General features: G+C 41.9%; 1 protein-coding gene across 3 annotated transcripts in view; it reads right to left on the bottom strand.

The window, feature by feature from the left end:
* Positions 1-23,188, bottom strand: part of PIEZO2 (piezo type mechanosensitive ion channel component 2) — a 479,216-nt gene that overhangs the window by 224,225 nt on the left and 231,803 nt on the right. For all 3 annotated transcript variants that reach the window (XM_055238811.2, XM_055238801.2, XM_055238791.2), the window contains exon 4: positions 16,047-16,089. In XM_055238811.2, the coding sequence (XP_055094786.2) occupies positions 16,047-16,089 (43 nt within the window). The remainder of the gene's footprint in view (positions 1-16,046; positions 16,090-23,188) is intronic.

The raw sequence follows: 23,188 nt of genomic DNA on the forward strand, positions 1-23,188 counted from the left end.
AGTAGGCTGAGGCAGGAGAATCGCTTGAACCTGGGTGGCAGAGGTTGCAGTGAGCCGAGATCACGCCACAGCTCTCCAGCCTGGGCAACAGAGCAAGACTCCGTCTCAAAAAAAATAATAAAAATAGTAAGTCAAAAAAGAAAGTCAATGGCCTGATGAGGTTGTTCAGTGACCACACCAGAGTCCCCCAGCTGGAACAGAGTGCCGGGGAATGGTGCCATTTGTTGGGGTACCTGTGCAGCAGTAGCAGTGCCATGTGGGGTTGGTGATTGTGGGGGTGCCTCACTCAAGATTTGCATTGGAGTGATCCTCAGTTTAACACCTGGGAAATGGGGCACTCCCTCTGACCTGCGCATTTCATCTCTACCCTATGGACTACCAGCAACAGGTGTAATGGGTGCTGATGTTGTTTCTGTCTGTCTCTAAAACTCAGGGCCAGGCTCGGGCAGGCTCATGTCTGTAATCCCAGGACTTTGGGAGGCTGAGGTGGGCGGATCACCTGAGGTCAGGAGTTCGAGATCAGCCTGGCCAGCATGGTGAAACCCTGTCTTCACTAAAAATACAGAAAATTACCCCAGTGTGGTGGCGCGTGCCTATAATCCCAGCTACTTGGGAGGCTGAGGCAAGAGAATTTCTTGAACTCAGGAGGCGAAGGTTGCAGTGAGCCGAGATCATGCCATTGCACTTCAGCCTGGGCAAAAAGAGTGAAATTTCATCTCAAAAAAATAAAAGAACGAAAGAAAGAAAAGAAAAGTAACTTAGGGCAATGTGCAGATGACTCAGAACACACACTAGCATTCCTGGGGACTGGGAGCAAACACTAACCCTTCAGACCATGGGTCCTAGTAATAGTGAATGAGTCTAACAGAGCAGCCTTCATATTACCTACCACTGTTTTTCTTCAAAAAATTAAACTCCTGTTTTCTGGAAGGTGCTGGTGACCAACTGACAATGTGCGGTGAGGCCTGAGCATTGGGTTTCAGATTTCTAAGGACAGGTGTCTTCTTATCCTCCCTGCACTGCAGTCTCCATCCATTAGTGTTCTAATACAAAAACACCAGCAAATTCACTGAAATTACACTCAGTCCAATATAGAATTCGATTATCTGTGTGGATTTCTAAATAAATATATTTAACTGGTCAGAGTAGAGTGCAGAGAAGTTTTCAAACCCAAACATTTCTCATGATGGCCGAGTGAAAACAATTTTCTCTCTGTTTATGGCAAGCAGGTTAAGAAACAGTATCTGGGAGAAGCCACTGGAAGCCGTATGTGAGGCCTCTCTGACTTCCTAATTTAATGTTTCTGCCTCCCTGTGCTACTAAGTAGACAACTGACCAGGGTTTGACATTTGCCCTCTGAATGACACCCTCTCAGGTCTCATGGCTCACAAATTCAGGATGTTAGTTCAGTGATCCTTGCTGTGTGAGGTCCGGCACCACCGGCCTCCACCTCATGTCTGAGAAGCAGGTTCCTGTTGGTTCAGTTCTGCTCACCACCTACTGTGTCAAAAAGGGTTGGGGGTGAGGTGTGGTATGCAGGATTGTTTACTTCTCTGCCATGGCCTTCCACATAACCTCTGCTGAAAAAAGTCTCTCAACCACCCCACCTAAGGCGAGTCACTCCTAATTCACTATAGCAATAGAATGATGCAGTATCTATCCTCAAATCCTAAGACCCCTGAATGAAAAAGTAAAAATGCTAAACATCACTGCCTACTCTTATAACCACACTGCCAGTAGTGTTGTGGGAGGGACCGGTGAGGGATAACTGAACCCTGGACATGGTTTCCTCCATATGGTTCTCATGGTAGTGAGTAAGTCTCAGGAGATCTGATTTTTTTTTTTTTTTTTCTGAGATGCAGCCTCGCTCTGTCACCCAGGCTGAAGTGCAGTGGCGCAACCTCAGCTCACTGCAACCCCTACCTCCCAGGCTCATGCTATTCTCCTGCCTCAGCCTCCCGAGTAGCTGGGATTACAGGTGCCCAACACCACACCTGGCTAATTTCTTTGTATTTTTAGTAGAGACGGGATTTCACCATGATAGCCAGGCTGGTCTCGAACTCCTGACTTCAGGTGATCTACTCACCTCAGCCTCCCAAAGTGCTGGGATTACAGGCGTGAGCCACCACACCCGGCCCAGATCTGATGTTTTTATAAGGGGTTTCGCCTTTCACTTGGCTCTCATTCTCTCTTGCCTGCTGCCACATAAGACATGCCTTTCATCTTCTGCCATGAGTGTGGGGCCTCCTCAGCCACGTGGAACTGTGAGTCGATTAAACCTCTCTTTCTTTATAAATTACCCAGTCTCGGGTATGTCTTTATCAGCAGCATGGGAACAAACTAATACATTTAAATATTTTTAAATGCACATATAACTTTTAAAAGTGTATGCTCAAGGTGAAAGGAAAATCCAATCTGTAACCAACAAATTTTAACTATTTAATATATCCCTTCTGAATTAAGGGCAATAAGTCTTTTATGTAATACAATAATTTAAATATTTCTGAAGTGCTCTTCCTCTTATACAGGAAATGATTGCTCCATCTTAATAAAATACTCTGTCTTCAAAGACTTTCTCTGCTATCGAATGATATTGAGGTAGGCTGGTGCAAACTCCTCAAGTCCTTCTTGGTTATGCAGACAAAAAAATTTGACATAAAATCCTGGCTTACAAACTGTCTATTAAATTAAGTGCAACAAATGTTTATTTTATATCTTCTTTGCATTAGGGCATTGTGCTAAGCACAAGATCATGAATGCAGCATTCCACCCTTGCATGGATGTGATCTAAGAGGTAAAAGTTTTACCTAAGAGAGACTCTGTGTATATTTAGACAGAGAGTTTCAGTAAAATATTGTATATGAGATCAAGACCATCCTGGCTAACATGGTGAAACCCCGTCTCTACTAAAAACACAAAAAATTAGCCAGGCGTGGTGGCAGGCGCCTGTAGTCCCAGCTACTCGGGAGGCTGAGGGGAGAGAATGGCGTGAACCCAGGAGGCAGAGCTTGCAGTGAGCCAAGATGGCACCAGTGCACTCCAGCTGGGGCGACAGAGTGAGACTCCGTCTCAAAAAAAAAAAAAAAAAAAAGAAAATAGGAGAAAGAAAGTGTGGGATGAAGTCAGACTGCAACCATGAGGAAAGTTAAAATGTGTGCAGAAGGAAATAGTGAGAGATAATTTGACTGAAAATGTGGGTGGGGGACGTCCTGAATATTAGGTTGGGGAGTTAAAAATTAATTCAGTAGATAGGTGAAAAATTGGATTATAGCTGTGTTTTAGTAAAAATAATTTTGTTTTCTTGTCTAGGAAGAATGAGGCTTAAGATCAGGGGAAGGGCCATTACCTTCCCAGGGAAGGGAGGATGAGCCTATGCCTGAGTAAGGATAGCAGGAAGTCTGTAGAACGGAGGAGTGAACGTAAATCTTTCAGCCACAGGAAGGTGTTTCTATCAGAGATGCAAATCAGCATGGTACAGGAGCAATGCCAAGGAGTGGGGTGGGGGCTCAGCAATGCCAAGATGGGGTTGAAAGAAAAGGATTAAGCAAACATATGAAGACTGGGAGGACTGCCTGACCAAAGCTTCCCTGGGTCCCTAAGCAATGAAGGATGCAATCAACTGAAGCCAAGAAAGGCAGGGAGGCAGAGAATACAACGTGATATTTAGGCAGCTTCACATTCAGGCAACGGGATTGCACTTGACACATAAGAAGACCCCAGTGGGGTCTGCAGAGACTAGCAAAGGGAAGCACGGGCGCTGTAGTCACAAAAACCTAACTGCCTTCGTTCAGGTGTCAAGAAGTTACTCAACCTCTTGGAATCTCCACTGACCTGGGAATGAAACAACTAAGCTATGGAAGTCATACAATACTGGGACAATCCTGTAGTTGTTCGCTACTTCAAATATTCTGTGTAAACTTAGGAAGGTGCGTTTGTGTGTATGTGTAGAGGTATATCAGGAAAATGAAGAATCAGGAAGAAACTTTTCACTTTATCTAGGATAATGTATTTCCAAAGATTTGGATGGAAAATTCAAACACTTCCTATGAAATCCACCTAATAAAAGCTGTCATTTTATCTGAGCAATAATGTCTTTGTCTCCAGTAAGGTGCTTCACTGGCTGAGCTTCCTCAGCATAAAATGCCTATGGAAAAGGCATTTCATGGTGGTTAGAGATATGAGAGAGCTAATTTCAGACTTGCAAGTAGGATGCAGAACAAATAAGAAATATGAACCCTTCTCTTGTAGATGCCTATTAGCACAACTCCCCCAAACATTCCATTTTAAACACTCAACACCCATGTTTTACCTCCATATCAAACAGCATGAATTTCCCGTCTACTGTTCATCATGCTGTCTACACCAAGACTTGAAATGTTTCAGTGATATATAGTTCATCTCTTCATGCCCCTCATGAAACCTACAATGTTCATGCTAACACCTCTGACTTTTCTAGAACAGGGTGCCAAGGTAATGACCTGGGAATTCAGTTTTTTAGTTCAAGAATGCACTGTTTTCTGTAGGATCTCATTGTTGTCATTCATTAACTCGAAGACTGTTTATATTACTCATAATGATCCAATTTAGGAAGACGGAGATTACAAATCAGAGAATATTTTCTTCCAGCCATGTTTTGAAAGAAAGAAGTTTTCATGAAGGATTGCTTATTTTTTCTAGAAGAAAAATAGATATTTTCACCAAACACTTACTAAATTATGTCATTATGCTTGAATAAAGGAAGGTAAAGCTAATTAGTTTCTCTGTTGGAAGTCCTAGGTAAAGCTCTCAACAGCCTAAAAATATAAATCATTTACTTTTTTACACACACACACACACACACACACACACGCAAGCACCTAAATCCACACATACACATGTACATATATTAATTTCTGGCTTTTAATCTGTGCTTCCAGTACACACAAGATATCTTGGCAGATCAGGGCAAATATCGAAATTGATCAACTGCATAGGGAAAGTTTAGTTACAATGATTATATAGTATCACATACATGTAAAAGCTTCTTTCCTAAGAGCTAACTTTTCTCGTTGTGTGGGAGTTACAGGCACTTAAGTGTTTATAGCAAGATTGAAAGAGACCTGTGTCTACTATTTTATGATGAAATGCAGCTATCTCATGACAATGGGTTTGAGCAAAATCTAAGTCAGAATTCTGGTTAAGTTAGAGGTATGTTTGTCAGTCAGTACTTTACCCAGATTAAAGATTAACCATTGAGTTTGTCTTTGTCTTGGCACGTCAGTTTTCCCTATGAGTGCCTAAGGTGACCACAGTGACCACTAGTCACCGTGTCCTTGCAAACCTTTGATGTTTGCATTTTGGTACCAAACATCAACCACACACACACTAGGCTGGGGATAGGAAAATCACCCTGGCAAACTCTCATCCAGAATGGAAAATAGATGTGCTCCTACTTCTGCCTCCACACATGCGCAGTATCTCTCCTACCTAACCACAACCTTCATTTTTGCCTAAAATCCTTTCAATCCAGTGCCCCAGTCAGCCACTAGCAAAGATTCAGAGTTTTCCCTGGACCCATGCTAATTATATTGTAGAAAACAACATTAGCATTTAGTACTATGCTCAATTCTCTTTTTTTTTTTTTTTTGAGATGGAGTGTCGCTGTGTCCCCCAGGCTGGAGTGCAGTGGCGCGATCTCAGCTCACTGCAAGCTCCGCCTCCTGGGTTCACGCCATTCTCCTGCCTCAGCCTCCTGAGTAGCTGGGACTACAGGCGCCTGCCAATACGCCCGGCTAATTTTTTGTATTTTTAGTAGAGACGGGGTTTCACTGTGTTAGCCAAGATGGTCTCGATCTCCTGACCTCGTGATCCACCCGTCTCGGCCTCCCAAAGTGCTGGGATTACAGGCGTGAGCCACCGCCCGGCCTATGCTCAATTCTTTATGCAACAATGTTTTTCAAATGAAAGAAAAGAACAGAAAAAAGATTTATTAAAAACAAACATATTTCGTTAGTGCCAGAGAATATTTTAGTATGTTCACACTAGTCTTATCTGAAAGAACTGAATTCTGTGACTTTAATAAAAGCTCACCAAATGCCGAAGGATGGTGGTGGGCTGAGGAAGACATCCCATCTGATTCTCTGGTGTTTTCCAAGTTTGCCTCATTGCATCAAAGCAAAAGGGCTCCAGGTGTTTGCTTTATTTTGTATAAGGAATATAGGATAGAATTGCTGCAAATACTTCCACCATCAGAGACCCTTCTTTGAGCCTCAGGATTTTCTCTCTGGGCTTTCTAATGGTTGATACCAGGATTCTGGCCTGTTTATGAGCTGTAACAGCGTGTGAAGCAGGGAAGGTAAATCACCTACTTCTATTCACACACAGACACACACACTGCAGGTGACACTAAGAGTAAGGGACAGTAGAGTTACTTCTGAAAACTGCCACTGTGACTTAAAGCAAGAAAGCAGGTTGGATGGTGGTGTACAGAGTTCAAATCTGCTGTTTACTTCTTTGAGCTGGGTGGTCACATGCTGAAGTACTCTGAACCTTGGTTTCTATGTCCATAAACTAGTGTGGTGCCAACAGCCACTTTAGAGCATTGTGGAGTTTAATAAAAGTGAATACATAATATGCCCTAGGGTGCTGAGTAGAATATGATTACTATTATTATTGATAACATTCTTATCAAATGGGGGCAAAATGAAATCATTAGTAATACAACTTCATCTGATTGAATCTATCAAATACAAAGTCAGATCTGGATTTTAACTCTATCTTCATAAAAATCACACTTCTATCTCTTCTGCTTAATTTCTCTGTGTCTCAGTGTCGTCATATGCAAAAAAAAGGAGAGGCTCTCTCTAGGGTAGGGGTCCCAATCCCTGGGCCTTGGACTGGTGCTGGTCCTGGTCCATGGCCTGTTAAGAGACAGGTCACACAGCAAGAGGTGAGTGGCAGGCAAGCTCCACCTCCTGTCAGATTAGCAGCAGCATCGGATTCTCATAGGAGCGAGAACCCTACTGTGAACTGCACATGCGAGGGATCTAGGTTGCATGCTCCTATGAGAAGCTAATGCCTGATGATCTGAGGTGGAACAGTTTCCCTGAAACCATTCCTACCCCTACCCCGATCCGTGGAAAAATTGTCTTCCACAAAACCAGTTCCTGGTCCCAAAAAGGTTGAGGACTGCTGCTGTAGGGTATCTGGAGCTCTCAAATTGCAGAATGCTATGACCGAAGTTTAACTCATTGCCCATCTGCTTTCAAGGAATTGACAGAGGGCATGAAGGAACATTTGTAGATTTTGTCATCTGAGAAAGAAATACACTGATATCCGCATCCAAAACAGGGCTTTTAAACTGAGATAAACTGACAGTGTGTTTTTGAGCTTCTTTGAATTCCCTGACACTGAATGTAAAATTTTCTGTTTATGTGCCCATTGTTTTCATCAGATTCTCTAGGGATCTATGACACCCCTCCTCCCAAAAATATATGAGCCATAGACTTATAAAGGTGTATAATTGGTAATTAAAGTAATAGTATAAATAATATTAGTGTCATTTTGTACCTTAATAGAATAAATCCAAGCCAAAGACAAAACTGGAATCCAGGTTGTTTAGTTTCATATCAGTTAAGACAGGCTACCACTGAAATCATAGTTCAGGTTTTCCAAAGTGCAGAACCTGAACAGAGGGATTGGGTGCAGGTGGTTTATTTGGGAAGTGATCCTGGAAAATCCAAAAGGAAGGGATGGAGAAGAGATAGAAGACAAGAAAGAATGCATTGCTAGTGGGTCATTGGTATAGAAAGTTTCTAGGAAGCTTCTGCAGAACCCTATGCAATGTGCCTCGAATTGTCCAAGGAATTGAATGGGGAGCTGGAGCATTTGTCCACTACTTCTGTTGCTCACTGATGGGCAACAGGGCTTTTATCCCCAGCCCTTCTAGGCTGCCCCGGGGAGACAGCAGCTATGGGGAGGCACCAACCCATGGACTGTACTCATTCCAGAATCCTTCCTCCCCTACACGCTGACAGCCAATTATTCACCAAGTTGTAATTTCGAATTCCACTTACCTAAAATACTTTTGGCATACATCTGCATGTCACACTCACACTGTCCCTGTCTTGGTTGAGACATTATAATCACTCTCCTTAACTACTGCAGCAGCTTCCTAGCTGAACTCCTGGCTCATCTGGTCTATATTGCTGCTCGAGTGACATTTCTAGAAGCACATCTAAGCTTACCTTCTCTGGGGTTTACACCCTTCAATGGCTCCCCATTACTACTGAATAAGATTCAAGGCCGGGCATGGTGGCTGAAGCCAGTAATCCCAGCACTTTGAGAGGCCAAGGCGGGCGGATCACGAGGTCAGGAAATCGAGACCCTCCTGGCCAACATGGTGAAACCCCGTCTCTACTAAAAATAAAAAAAATTAGCCGGGCATAGTGGTGCGCGCCTGTAGTCCCAGCTACTCGGGAGGCTGAGGCAGAAGAATGGCATGAACCTGGGAGGAGGCAGAGCTTGCAGTGAGCCGAGATCGCACCACTGCACTCCAGCCTGGGGGACAGAGCGAGACTCCATCTCAAAAAAAAAAAAAAAAAAAAAAAAAAGAAAAGAAAAGATTCAAACTTCTTGGCATTGCCTATAAGATACTTCCTGACATGATTTCCACTCCATACCCAGATTTCATTACTTATCAAGTGTGGCTTCACACTTCATCCCTAACGGTTCAGATGGATGAATGCCAATGAAGCCATTCTTTAAAACTCTGCCCAGATGTCCCCTGAAGTTAAGCTTTCACAGACAACTCCCATCCCTGTCCCCCAACTATGCAGCCAGGCCTCGCCTCAACCTCACACATTGACCTACTCCTTCTTCCACTTCTGTAATATAGATATCATTAGAATACCACCTGGTACACAGCAGCAGCAGATGCTCCAAAAACATTTTCAAGTGATCGAACTAAATGGTAGCATGTAACTCACAAAAATACAAAATATAGGAGTTATGTGTAAACATAAAATATAATAAAGTCAGTTACATGATACCATTTAGTTATGTACCTTATGTTTACATATAGAGGAGATACGTATGAACATAAAATATAAATGGTATCATCTCTAAGACCAAGACCTATTCTTCCCATCATCCCTAGCACCCAGCATTGCTGTCATAATGTGTGCTCAACAAACCCTTATGGACATGTACAGCATGGTGGATTACGAATGAATAGAAGGTAGAGCCCATAAAACCGAGTTACTGCTTGCTTTTGCCTTTACTAGCTGTGCAATCTTGGGTAAAATACTTAACTTCTATGATTTGACTTTGCTCGTTTGTAAGATGGGAAAGGTCTACTGTGTAGATTGTGTAGTACTTCCCCCTAGTCCCTCTCCTTTCTTAGGATGATATTCTATATCCCTGTGTGTGATGTGTGGCTTAGAGTGGAACCCTGTGGGAGGAGCGTGCTTCTGTGCCCACAGGCCTTGGGCTTGGCACCTGGAAGTAGGCAGAGGTGGCATACTTCACATTGAGCAAATGCTTCAAGAGTCACTGCCTGGCATGGCCAAGGCATTTCTTCTTCAGCCACAAGAAAGCCATGTACCAAAAGAGGGCTGTGTTTTAGTCTGGATCCCAGGATGGAGCAGGCACTGGAGAAGAGCCACAGTCAATCCACAGCCTCTGCAGCTGACATTTAATACAAGCAAGAAATTGTAAGTCACTGAGATATGAGGTTGTTCCCCCGGCATAACTCAGTAGAATCTGACTCTGGAAGTTGTGGGAATTCAATAAATACTAAAGCAAAGTGTGAACACAGAAGGCAGCATAGTATAAGTATTTGATAAATCACACTTCCATTCCTGTGATGTTTATTTGAAAACTCCAAATATAGCCCAGGGGTGGGCAGGAAGCACAGGCTTAAAAATGTTCAAATAAGAGAATAAATTAATATCTTGGTCTTAATCTTAAGTAACAACTTAAAAAAAAACATCATTTTTCCCAGTCATTTCCCCGATTATAAACTACTTTGACAAAATTTTACATTATAATTTCAAAATAGGTTGCTAAACTTTTCAGGAATATTTATGCACATACAGTCTGAAAGAATTAAAGATTTAGAAGCCCATCTTTCACAAATCTAACATAAGAACAGGGTTAATCATTGAATTAAGACAGAGGTACTGTGTACCTCTCCATGCAAGGTACCAAGGGCTTATAAACTTACAAGATTGGCCAGGCGCAGTGGCTCACGCCTGCAATCTCAGCACTTTTGGGAGGCCGAGGTGGGTGGATCACCTGAGGTCCGGAGTTTGAGACCAGCCTGACCAACATGGAGAAACCCTGTCTCTACTAAAAATACAAAATTAGCCGGGCGTGGTGGCACATGCCTATAATCTCAGCTACTTGGGAGGCTGAGGCAGGAGAATCGCTGGAACCCAGGAAGTGGAGGTTGTGGTGAGCCGAGATCACGCCATTGCACTCCAGCCTGGGCAACAAGAGCAAAACTGTCTCAAAAAAAAAAAAAAAAAAAAAAAAAAAAAAAAAAAACTTGCGAGGTGGACCACATTTCTCTTCCCTCTACTCTCAGGAGTGAGCTGCCTCCGGAGCCCATGGCAGTGTGGTGCCTGAGTACTGTGAGATGTAGCGACAAATGGCACTTCCAGAAGCTGCTGCAACGTAATGACCAAAAGACAGTGGGTCCTTTCTCTCTTGGCTTTTTCCTAAGCACTCTCCAATTTCCCTATTAAGAAGTCATTAATTTATCCCACAAACATCAGATTAGCTAGTACATATCAGGCAGTGCCCACGGCACCAGGGTATTAAGAGGGTCTCCTCTTCACATGCTCAAGAATGTGAAAAGAATTATGAGAAGAGGTCATGCTCCTGGGAGTGGGCCATCAGGACAGGTTTTACTGAGCAATAATATCTAAAACTTGGGAGGTGGTTGGAAATTTCTTTATGACATAGATGCTGGGGAAGGGGCTTGATGACAGACAGAGCTATGGAAGGCTGCAGTCACCCCAAAAGACAGGGCTAGGCTTTTTGAATTATGTCTACACTGAAGGAAAAAAAAAACTAGGGATATGTGTTGTCTCATTGCGGAAGGCTATTGTCAGGGTGATTTCTATTTTAAAATGTTCTTTGAAGGAGCAAGATATTTTGTTCTACTATCTAAGTGGAGCATCAAATAAAATCACATACAATAATGTTAATCATAAGGTAATCTGAAGTAATTTTCTGATTACACAGAATGACTGAGAATATCTTCGCTTTTTAATTAAAAATGGGCAAGAGATCAGTAAAATATTGTTATTTTTAAATAGACACCAATATGATCTCCCAGCAAGCAAAAACTTTGATTTCTGCTGGCAAGTTATATACTCAAGCTTATTTACTTGCTGACATTTTTTCCAGACAAAAAATGCAGCCTTAGACAGAGAAAACTGTGTTCAGAACTCACTCAGAGATCACGATAATAGATATTATAAGAACTTTTTTTTTTTTGAGACAGAGTCTTGCTCTGTTGCCCAGGCTGAAGTAAAGTGGCGCGATCTGGGCTTACTGCAACCTCTGCCTTCTGGGTTCAAGCAATTCTCCTGCCTCAGCCTCCTCAGTAGTTGGGACTACAGGTACATGCTGCCATGCCTGGCTAATTTTTAGTATTTTAGTAGACACGAGGTCTCGAACTCCTGAGCTCAGGCAATCCTCCCGCCTAGGCCTCCCAAAGTGCTGGGATTACAGGCGTGAGCCACCATGCCCAGCCCAAGAACTTTCTTATATCCCGTCTTTTGTCATCTTCCTGAGCCCGTGGCAGTGTGGTGCCTGAGTACTGTGAGATGTAGTGACAAATGGCACTCCCAGAGGGCACATTTAAAATCCAGTCTGAAATTGTCCAAGCCCTCTTTCAATGCCTAAATGAACTTTGAAATTTTATAATTTCAGAACAGGTTGCTACACTTCCCAGAAATATTTGTGTATTATCTGAAAGAACTGAAGAATTTAGAAGCCCATATTTCAGAAAGCCACCATAAGAACAGCATTAATCATTGAATTAAGAAAGATGGTCTGAGCGTGGTGGTTCATGCCTATAATCCCAGCACTTTGGGAGGCTGAGGCAGATGGATCACCTGAGGTCAGGAGTTCAAGACTAGCCTGGCCAACATGGTGAAACCCCGTCTCTAATAAAAATACAAGAATTAGCTGGGTGTGGTGGCAGGTGCATGTAATCTCAGCTACTTGAGAGACTGAGGCAGGAGAATCACTTGAACCCAGGAAGCAGAGGTTGCAGTGAGCTGAGATCACGCCGCTGCACTCCAGTCTGGGCAACAAGAGAAAGACTCTGTCTCAAAAAAAAAAAAAAGATGTATTTGTCTCAAGCATCATGTTGAGATGAAAGCACTGTGAGAATGCAGCCTACCAATGACACACCCTGTGGAGGTGAGCTGCCCCACAGAGTTGTCTATTCTCCTCATCAGATTTTGCAGGAGTGAGAAAGAAACATTTGTTGTATTAAGCCACCAAGAATTTGGGCCACTTTAGCTCCAAGCTTGTTGGTTTCAAAGCCACCCTCACTGATTACACATGATTAGCACAGGCAGGGTGTCCATGAGTGTACAAAGCCATGCCCACCTGGCATCACCCTAGCCTAGACTAATAAATGACTGCGATTTGGAAATATTTGTAATCATAAGCTTAGAAAATCTGCACAGAAAGGTGAGCTGATTGAAACCAAAATTTGATAGGCATAGATTCTTTTTTTCTATAATAAAAAAATTGAGTCTGCTTTTGTTATGTAGATATTACTAATGTAGTACTAGGAGTGGGAGGTGACTGAGAAGATACACAAACCTACATTACAACATTTTCTTTCTATATTACAACACACTTCTGTAATGAAGTGTTACAATAAACTAATAGCTCCACAGAGGGAAAATGTGATTGTTTGCAAGGTGAAAATGATGTATTATTATGAGTACAGCCACATAAACTGTGACAATGTGTATTTATTATGAGACAATGCATATAATCACACAGCTTCCAGAGAGACAACTGAACAATATCTCAGGGGAGGTCCACCACTATCCCATCTAGTGTTGCTGCAAGGAGGTAGGCAGGGCAGGTCCTCTAGGTCTTCCTTTCAGTATAACAGTTACACAACAGAAAGCGTCTTTGCTTTTTTTATTCTTGGGGAAAAAGCTTTGCAGCTTTAGCTGACTCAGTTACTTCTTTTCCTTTAGATGTGATCCCTTTAAAATAATCCGCTGGCAACCAGGTTGATGGATGAACTTCAAAGAAGGACATAGTGATGAAAGGATCGATAGCTTTTACGATTGCTCTAAAGAACCAGATAGCTGTATTTAAGATATAATTGGAATTTCCCTTTAAGAGAAAGAACAGGTTAAACTTGAGAAGAAAAAAAGACAAGCCATATATAACAATACTGCTGACATTTAGTCTTTGCAACTGTAAATATACAAGAACCTCAAAGATCACTATCTGTCCTATGTTTGAAGGCGCTTGTTGTGATGCGCAGAATACTGTTGGCCCTTAAATGAGAAAACATGAGATGACATGGGAAAACACAGGATGACATGTTAAGACATCTAAAAACCAGAATGATCACCAAAGACCCTCAATGGACCCATACTATAAGTACTGAAAAGTAATGGTTGAAACTATAGGCTCAAAAATAAACATACGCAAAAATTCCACGTGGTATGGTGTTAAAAGCTCAGTCTTTGGAACCAGGCAAACCTGGAACTGTGCGGGACGCTGCGTGGCTGACTGTATGGGTAGCCTATATAATTTTTTCAAGAGTTTTTACCTGCCAGGCGATGACCAAAGTCTACAGTGGAGGTCAACAAATGACAGCAGCCAAATCCTGCCTGCTGCCTGTTTTTGTAAATAAAATTTTAGTGAAATACTGCTACATCCACTGTCTATGGCTGCTGGGAGGAAAGGCTGAGCCAAGGAGAAACAGGGGATGAGCCTGGGTCATCTAACTGTGCAGGAAACACGAAAACGATAGAGTAATGGGTCTGTGTCAAAAGGACAAGAAGTCAACACATATATGTTCCCAAAGGCTGAATGTGAAATAATTTGAATTTACATGAAATGAGGGATTAGAATAACAAACAATATTGCAAACAGACAAATTCAGAAAGTAAAACATTCTGTAAGACAACTGATCTGGTTTCTTCAGAAGTCAATGATGTGAAGAAAAATGAAAGGAAGCTGGAGGGGCTGGGGGGCACTGATCTAAATAAAGAGGCTTAAGAGAAGTGATAATGAGATGGAATGTCTGGGCTTCCACAGCATGCTGGTGCAACCAATACAAATGACAGTTTTGAGATGATCAAGAAATGTAAATATTGACTGGGTATTAAGTAATGCTAAAGACTTATTTGTATTAGGTATGATGATGGCACTAAGGTTCTGGAAGAAATGGCCCATTTGTTTCAGAGATGCATGCTGACTTATGTAGGGATGAAATGACATAGTATCTGAGATCTTCTTTAAGATGTTTCAGCCAAAATAAATAACGTAAGTGTGGCAAAGACTTATTTGAGCTGGGGAGTGGATAGGTGACCTTTTTCTACTATTATCTCTATTTTTGTGTATGTTTGAGATGTTTCATAATATGAAAGAAGGATCAAGGGAAAGATGCTTTGGAAAAAGATTTCACACGGAACTGAAGCTGGGCATGACTTTCCATTCTTTCTTTTAAGTTGGCCTGTGGGATCTGACCATCCCAAATCAACTTCCCCCAATACCTTAAGAATTATGAGCACTTACTGAGACAGCAAACAGCGATGATGCTGATGTAGGTGTAGGTAGGGAAATAAATCATCTTTGAATCAATTAACAAGTGGCAAAGAAACTGCTACCACATGGGTCTACTGATGTGCTATTCTCTATTGCTATAGGAGAAACAATGCATTTTCAAGTATTTTATTATTTCCTTTGTATACTTTAACTGCTCTGTCAGCTTGATCAATACAGAGACAAACACATTTTCAATATGGTAAAAAGAACTAGTCAAAACCTACTGTGACAGTAAAATGAAATTAAAATGACTTTTTCTCTTTCAATAGCCATATTTCCACGGAAAATTTGAGATAAGATGCTAAACGCCACTGGTAGAAAGCTGTGCAAAATGCTACTATTCATTCCAAGGCAGGTGGTTTAGAAACTGCATTGACCAGCGGGTGCAGTGGCTGACTCCTGTAATCCCAAGCCCTTTGGGAGGCCGAGTTGGGCGGATCAGGAGTGCAAGACCAGTCTAGCCAACATAGTGAAACCCTGTCTCTACTAAAAATACGAAAATAAGCTGGGTGTGGTGGTGGGTGCCTGAAATCCCAGCTACTTGGGAGGCTGAGGCAAGAGAATCACTTGAACCCAGGAGGCAGAGGTTGCAGTGAGCCGAGATCATGCTAGTGCACTCCAGCCTGGGTGACAGAGCAAGCCCCTGTCTCAACAAAATTTTAAAAAAAGAAAGAAAAAAAAAAAAAAGGAAAAGAAAAGAAACTGCATGGACCTACCAGCACATTTTCTGATGTTATAATGAGTCTATTTTTGTTTCTTTTGGGGAGATGCTGGTGTGGAGATGCTTTTAGCTAAGAAAAACATGATCTCAGATTTTCACTTAAGGCTAGTAAGATCTAACAATTTTAATAATTGGGAAGACATCAATACAAATACAAACTTTTCTGTACTAAAACTGTAGAATTGATTATGACATATGAGGTGATGAAGCTAGGGGAGAGTCAACCATTTCCTGGGATTCTCTAATTCTGTAACTTACTTTGTGTACTGTTTTACAGTTCAAGAGGTGTTTTCACATCAATTGCCCCATTCCATCTTTACTTCCGCTCTGTGCAGGCAAGGCTTTATAAAGTAATGCTCTACAAAAAAACTGAGGCTCAGAGGGGCAAAATGATGACTTTATCAAGGTCATACAGTTACCAAAAGGGTGGTGACAGGACTATTGATTTATAATCAATAAATTACTTAGAAGAAATTGAGACAAGAGTAACTAAAATGGAGACATGCTAACCCTTGCTTACCTTTCAAAGCCGATCTGCCGGAATGTCTTTTCCCATGTTGAGCCTGTAATGGATAAGAGAGACATAATCAGCGCACATCAAGGACTCAGATAGTTTTGTTCGGCTTTTCCACACACGCTAGATATTTGGTTTTATGTTTAGGTAGGATGACTGGTTTTTCTTCAAATGCATTACTCCCCACCTCCAGTCCCAGATGGCCTTTGTAGAGTACAGATAACTTAATAAAAAGTCTGCATTTACAGAAGTTGAGTCCACATAGGGATTTAAGTGCATATAACCTGCAATGTGGCCAGGTGCAGTGGCTCACGCCTGTAACCCCAGCACTCTGGGAGGCCAAGACAGGTGGATCACCTGAGTTCAGGAGTTCAAGACCAGCCTGGCCAACATGGTGAAACCCTGTCTCAACCAAAAATACAAAAATTAGCCGGGCATGGTGGTGGGCGCCTTTAATCCCAGCTACTCAGAAGACTGAGGCAGGAGAATCACTTGAACCCGGAGGCAGAGGTTGCAGTGAGTCAAGATCATGCCATTGCACTCCAGCCTGGGTGACAAGAGCAAAACTCCATCTTGAAAACAAAATAAAACAAAACAAAACAACAACAAAATCTGCATGTGACAGAACTCTCTATGCCAACCCCTCTGGTAAAGCATTAGGCCACTCTAATAATTCTCTAAAAATCTAAGTGTGTCCTGCTCAGAGAAATATGGTGGAACTCTCCTGTTAAACATAATCAAACAACTGTACGTTCTAAAATTCAACTTGTAATTTTGTGGAGCAATCTGGAAAGCCAGGTGACACTGAAGTTCCAACACATCACCCACCATGCCTTTATCTTATCAGTGTTGAAGCACATAATTCACATTTTCTTTTTGTTTTTTAAGCTAAACATGTTAAATCAGAAAAACACAAAAATGCTACTCCAACTGATATCAAGAACAGTATATCCAAATCCATAAGAGAAGGACAGCTGGGTATAAAAAAGATGTTATACAATTTTTCTATGTAATCTTTCTTCCCTACATCACAGGCATATAATAATTTTCTGAGTACCTGATATAAGTAAAAGTGCTAAATTTTAGGAAAAACCTTTTTAATAAAAATTCTGCATTTACCAAAATTAAGGATTTGTGCTAACCTGTGGCATTTGTTTACATTTTCCTGATGCTTAATCAATGGTAAACATATTTTGATTTCAGTAACTATTGCAGGTAAATACCCACCTAGCCCTAAATTCATAAATTGTGTTGTGCACTAGTTGCTTGATAATCACAGCCGGTAGTTATTGATAATTACTGCCTTTCTGATAGAGTTACTTGTGTCAATAGGAAATGGTGGGTTCAGCACTGAGTCCCCAGCTAAAAGGCAGCTGAAAAGCTACCTGGCTTCTTTTTCTAAAGTCAAATTAAACTCTACGGTGCTTAGGTTTATTTCTTGAGAACTCTGCCTCAAAGGCTTCATCTTCGGACGGCCACTCAGTGTCTCCTAGACATTAGGCTTCCTCAAGAGGAGTGGGAGGCCCCAGGGCCAATTCTCTGGCCTTCTCTAAGGACTCAACTAGTCCCAGGAGATCATGATCTTGGGGTTTTGCCAGGGGACCTGGGTTCATACTAGTTGGTCATGATGGAGTGTTTTAAATCATTTTGATAAATAATAAGGGACTAAATTTCGGATGTGGATTAGACACACACACACACACACACACACACACACACACACACATTTAAAGCAGATTCAGGCTTATATTCTCACATGAAGTCATTCTTCTCCGGCTGAATTCCAATATGTTTTGCTGAGTAGGAGTGGAAAAAAAAAAAAAAAAAAAAAAACACAGACTTTCAGCTAACCAGCCCAGGAATTTCTCTTGGCCCCTGGCCCAGGGGAGTGGGTCACATGTGAATGCCTTCTGTCCTGTGCATCATATGCAAAACAATTAAGAATCCCTTTCTCAGAAATTCTTTTAAAAAATAGTGTTATTTTTAATCGACACATAATAATTGCACATATTTATGGGAACAGTGTGATATTTTGATACATGTGTACGATGTGTAATTCTCAGACAATTATTCTGCCCCTGAAATCCTAGCAATTAAGAGACTGGCAGAGAATACATAACCTGTGGAAGCCACAATGTGTTCAAGGCCAATGGCAACTGCCTGCCTAGACTACGAGGTGGGAGAGATGAGAATCTCCTACCAAAGTGAGAACCAGGTGGCCAAGCACAGGCCAAGTGTGGAGGGTCCCCAGAGTGAGGGAAGGATTGGACAGTGAGGAGGGTGAGATGCTGCTCGCCTTGACTTCTCTTGCTTCATGGAAGAAACAAAGCACCTTTTACATTTTTCTGCATTTCCATTGTTTTCTCAGATATTTTCAGTATTATTCCTATTTTTTATTTTTAATGGGTTCAATTTTTTTCTTAATAGGTTCCATTTATTATTCAGGTAAATTTTTTAATTTAAATGATGTTGCTATACTACATTGTCAGGCTTTTTTAACAGGGAGTTTTAATTTAAAAATAAGACCCACCATCCTATTTCTGTGAAATGTAAACTTATTCAAACAGGCAGGACAAGTCAAAAGGTTTCAGGGCAAGACACTCAGTACTCCTGAGAATAAACATTAGGCCACTTAACCAGGCACAACAGCAGTGGCAGAACGACTTCTTTCTATTCACCAGAAGTCAACTTAATTAATAATTTCAGTATCCGACATTAGCACAGGTTCATCATTTTTTGCCATTGATACTTTCCTAATGATCTTAATATGCTAGGTATGAGACTAGATATATTAAAATATGGTTTCTGCCCTCAAACTCCACATGCCCTAGAGGTTTGGATTTTTATGTCTTTTGTGAGCACTTAGTCATGATGAAACAAGAAACACACAATAAATGGAACAGACATGTCCAGATCCTTTGGCACCATGAATATTTCTGGCAGCCCGTTATTCAGTTGCTGGGGAATTCTTTTAAAGCCATTAACCATGCTTTACATGGTAAGGTAATATGATTCACTTTCGCCAAAGCAGTCCAACATGGGGAAAGAAGTAGAGAAAACAAAAGTAGCTGGCAGACTTCCTTGATTCAACACTTTTTAAATGAGATTTATAATATAGACAAGTTTAAAACATGTTATTTTTTCTTTCAGGAAAACCGAAACAGCAACAATAATTAAAAGGAAAATATACAGCATGGAGAATGGAGGTCCAGTCATCTCTCAGTATCCACAGGGAATTAATTCCAGGACCCCTGTGGACCCCAAAATCTGCAGGTGTTCATGTCCCTCATATAAAACAGTGTAGAATTTGTATGTAACCTTGCATCCCCTGCATACTTCAAATCATCTGTAGATTAATTATAATACCTAGTAATAGATATAAATGCTATGTAAATAGTTGTTATATTGTACTGTTTTTTACATTTGTATTGTTTTTATTGTTGCATTTTTTTCAAATATGCTTTTTCAAATAATTTTGATCTGAGGTCAGTTGAATTTGTGGGTGCAGAACCCATGGATACGGAGAGCCAACTGTAATTCATAGAAGGGATTTTTTCCTGTCAAATCTTAGAAGAAGCAGTTAGAAATAATGAATTGTGATTCTTCACTTTCAGAAACAGTCCTCTGTAGATCCAGTATCCAGTCAACAGAATTGAAATGCAGAGCGGAAGATGGCAGAGTCCAGAGACAGTAAACAAACCTTGGACTAAATTGCATTCAGCTGCACAGCAGGTCCCAGTGTCTACCACGTGTGTCCAGGGTGACAAACCAGCCTTTAAACTCCTTTCAGGTAGGATGTTTCCTCCTCAATAAGTAAACCAGCCATTGCCCCTTTACGAATGAACCCAGCTCTGCCTGTCCATTCTCCTCTCGCCCTCCTTCTTCCACCCTATCTACCTATCAACCTCTGTGGCTTCCATTTTGCCTCCTCTCTGATAACATTGCTGCACCACAATTAGCTACATGGGGTTAAGATGGAACCTCTGCCAGTTTCTCCACCTATCTGGTAGGAAGCTCTCTCTCCTCAGCTGCCAGAAAGCCAGGCTCACCCATGACCAAGTTTGCTGCCACATGCAACAGCCTGTGTGTAAGAGGGAAGAATGGGTCACGTGTGCAGAGGGAAGCAGGGATGGAGAGAGGAGACTGACTCCTCATGGCATCCCCATCTGCCTCTGTGCACTCCATCAGGATGCCCTTGTCTTCCCTCACTTCTCAGTTACAGGGAAGAAAAAATAACCTGGGTCACCTATTCTCATTTTAAGTCGGGGCTCTGATACCTGTATCTCAAAGAGCACTCAATATAGACAATGAAAATAAGAACAATTCCTTAAGCATCCAAATTTTAGGTAGTAAGGAAAGCAAGTTTAACAATTTCTAGCCATCTTTAGTCCTATTTTAAATCAAGAGAGGCATTTCCCCCAAATTAACACAGCAATAAAACAGTTTACAGTTATTAATCCCTTACCAAGTAGGTGCTAACTTCCTATATATTAGCTAACTTAAGCTTCTCAAATACTCTGTGAAATTAGTACTATCATTACACCCCCTTTTCAGGTGAGGAAACCAAGGGTTAGAGATTAGGGACCCTAAGGACAATGTTCTTATTTACTCATTGGATCGTCTCATCTTGGGAACTGTGTTCTGCGTCCAGAATTGGTGGGTTCTTGGTCTCACTGACTTCAAGAATTTAGCCGCAGACCCTTGTGGTGAGTGTTACAGTTCTTAAAGGTGGTGTGTCTAGATTAGCTAGACACAGAGTGCTGATTGGTGCGTTTACCCACCTTTAGCTAGACACAGAGTGCTGATTGGTGCATTTACAAACCTTCAGGTAGTCACAGAGTGCTGACTGGTGCATTTACAATCCTTTAGCTAGACACAGAGTGCTTGACAGAAAAGTCCTCCAAGTCACCACCCAACTCAGGAGACCAGCTAGCTTCGCCTAGTGGATCCCATGCCAGGGCCACAGGAGGCCAGTCCCACGCCACACACCCCTGCACTCCTTGGCCTTGGGCAGCCGATGGGACCAGGAGCCCCCGAGCAGGGGGCCGCGCCCATAGGGGAGGCTCGGGCCTTCGCAGGAGCCAACTGCAGTGGGGCTCAGGCATGGCTGGCTGCAGGTCCGGAGCCCTTGCTGGAGGCGAGGAGGCAGAGGCCTGGTGAGAATTTGAGTGTGGCGTTGGCAGACCAGCAGTGCTGGGGGACCCAGCGCCTCCTCCCCACCTGCTGGCCCGGGTGCTAAGCCCCTCACTGCTGGGGGCCCGCGGCACCAGCAGGCCGCTCTGAGTGCAGGCCAACGAGACCGTGCCCACCCAGAACTCGTGCTGGCCCGCGAGCGCCAGCAAGGTCCCGGTTCCCGCTCGCGCCTCTCCCTCCACACCTCCCAGCAAGGAGAGGGAGCCAGCCCCAGCCTCAGCCAGCCCAGAGAGGGTCTCCCACAGTGCAGCAGTGGGCTGAAGGCCTCCTCAAGCATTGCCAGAGTGGGCCCCAAGGCCGAGGAGGTGCCGAGAATGAGCGAGGGCTGCCAGCACGTGGTCACCTCTCAGTTCTAGTCTTCCCTTCCTTCTCCATATTCCTGTTTTTATTCTCCTCCCTATCATGTGTCTCCTGCCTCCTGCCATCTGATTATAATTTAAAAAAATACCTTTTTTATTCCACAACTTTGTAGTGTCTGATGATGAATTCTGGAAGCCTGTGAATGCCTATAGAAGTTCTCTGTCATCAAACCTCCTTGCACACGACCTTCCATCCAGGCCCTGAGAATTCTCCTGTGTTAATTTTGTTTAACACTCCACAACCACAGGGAGAGTTCGTTCTGTACAAATATACATAGACAAAAGGTCATTCACCAATATACTCTCCACAGCTGATGGAACAAGGGCGATTATTTTTTATTTCCTCTAATTTTTTCTGTAATAGTGGTTTAAAACCACAGGGCTTTGCTTGTTACTTTAAATCAGACATCTGATTTCTAATAACAGCTCTGCCTCTGGTAGTCTTTATTTCCTTAGACAAGTTACTCTTTGGTCTTTCTTCTCCCTTAATATAACACAAAATGTTTCTTAACAGGCTCCTTTCATTTTGCAGTTTTATATTTTCATGAACATCATCACTGGAAAAGCAGACATCTCTGTCTTCATATTGTAAATTCATTACTCACTTGGTCATGTTTTTTCATCGATTACTTTTACCAATCATTCTTTCAATGGATTCATTGCTCAATCTTTACTACAGAAAAAAGTAACTTCGTTTTCCCTCTAGGTTATCTAATGTAGTGGTAAAACTGGTGGTCAAAGGAGGCACAGTTTTCATCTAATTCAACAGGTTTTCATGAAGCATGTTACAGCCACTGAGAGCCACCTGAATGTGGACCTGCCCCTCTGCTTCTTCAAAATAATCAGCAGAAAAGGATTAATAATTCATGGAAGTGGTGGTTTGTTGCCAGCATATTCCTATAAAAAGGGAAATATTTTCATATACTGTAGGGGCTGCCAGGCAGCTGAACATGTGGCCTGGCATGGAAATTGGTGATGAAACTAAAATATCAGGAAACTGTACCACTCACAACTTTTCTGCCAGAAGCTTCATTTACATTATTTTTAACTCTTCAGAGGAAGAGATTTTCATATCTAATCAAAGGAGCCAAGATTTTTTACCATGCATTGAAAATTGAACATAATGTGAAATTCTAAGAGAAAAATAGATTTTTCCTCTCAATTAATAGTGACATTTTACTTTGCCAATATTAAGATGATCTTCTGTTGAAATTTAGCTGAAATCTGTTTAACCCCAGAAATGGCTGCTCTAATGGATGATATATACCCAAGGAACACAATTTTCTCAGCAAATGAGTAATTTCAGCCTTTTGGGTTAAATGGTGAGATCTATAAAATTTTCCAAGTCCTATTTCCCACATAAGATTTATCATTAATAGATTAAAAGTAATTGTAAAAGATAAAGACAAAACATTATTTATCATCCCTTAATTGTTTTCATATTTAATGACATATTATTTTTTAAAATACCATTTTCACATCTACCTAGTACTCTTGCAATGCCTGTTTTCCCCAATCTGATCATAAATACCTAGATGGAACAACCTTAAGTATATGACAATTGCTGTTGTTTATATTTTGCTTTATATCCCATGT

The sequence above is a fragment of the Symphalangus syndactylus genome, chromosome 1 (assembly GCF_028878055.3).
Source record: "Symphalangus syndactylus isolate Jambi chromosome 1, NHGRI_mSymSyn1-v2.1_pri, whole genome shotgun sequence".
In the NCBI taxonomy this organism is placed as follows: Eukaryota; Metazoa; Chordata; class Mammalia; order Primates; family Hylobatidae; genus Symphalangus; species Symphalangus syndactylus.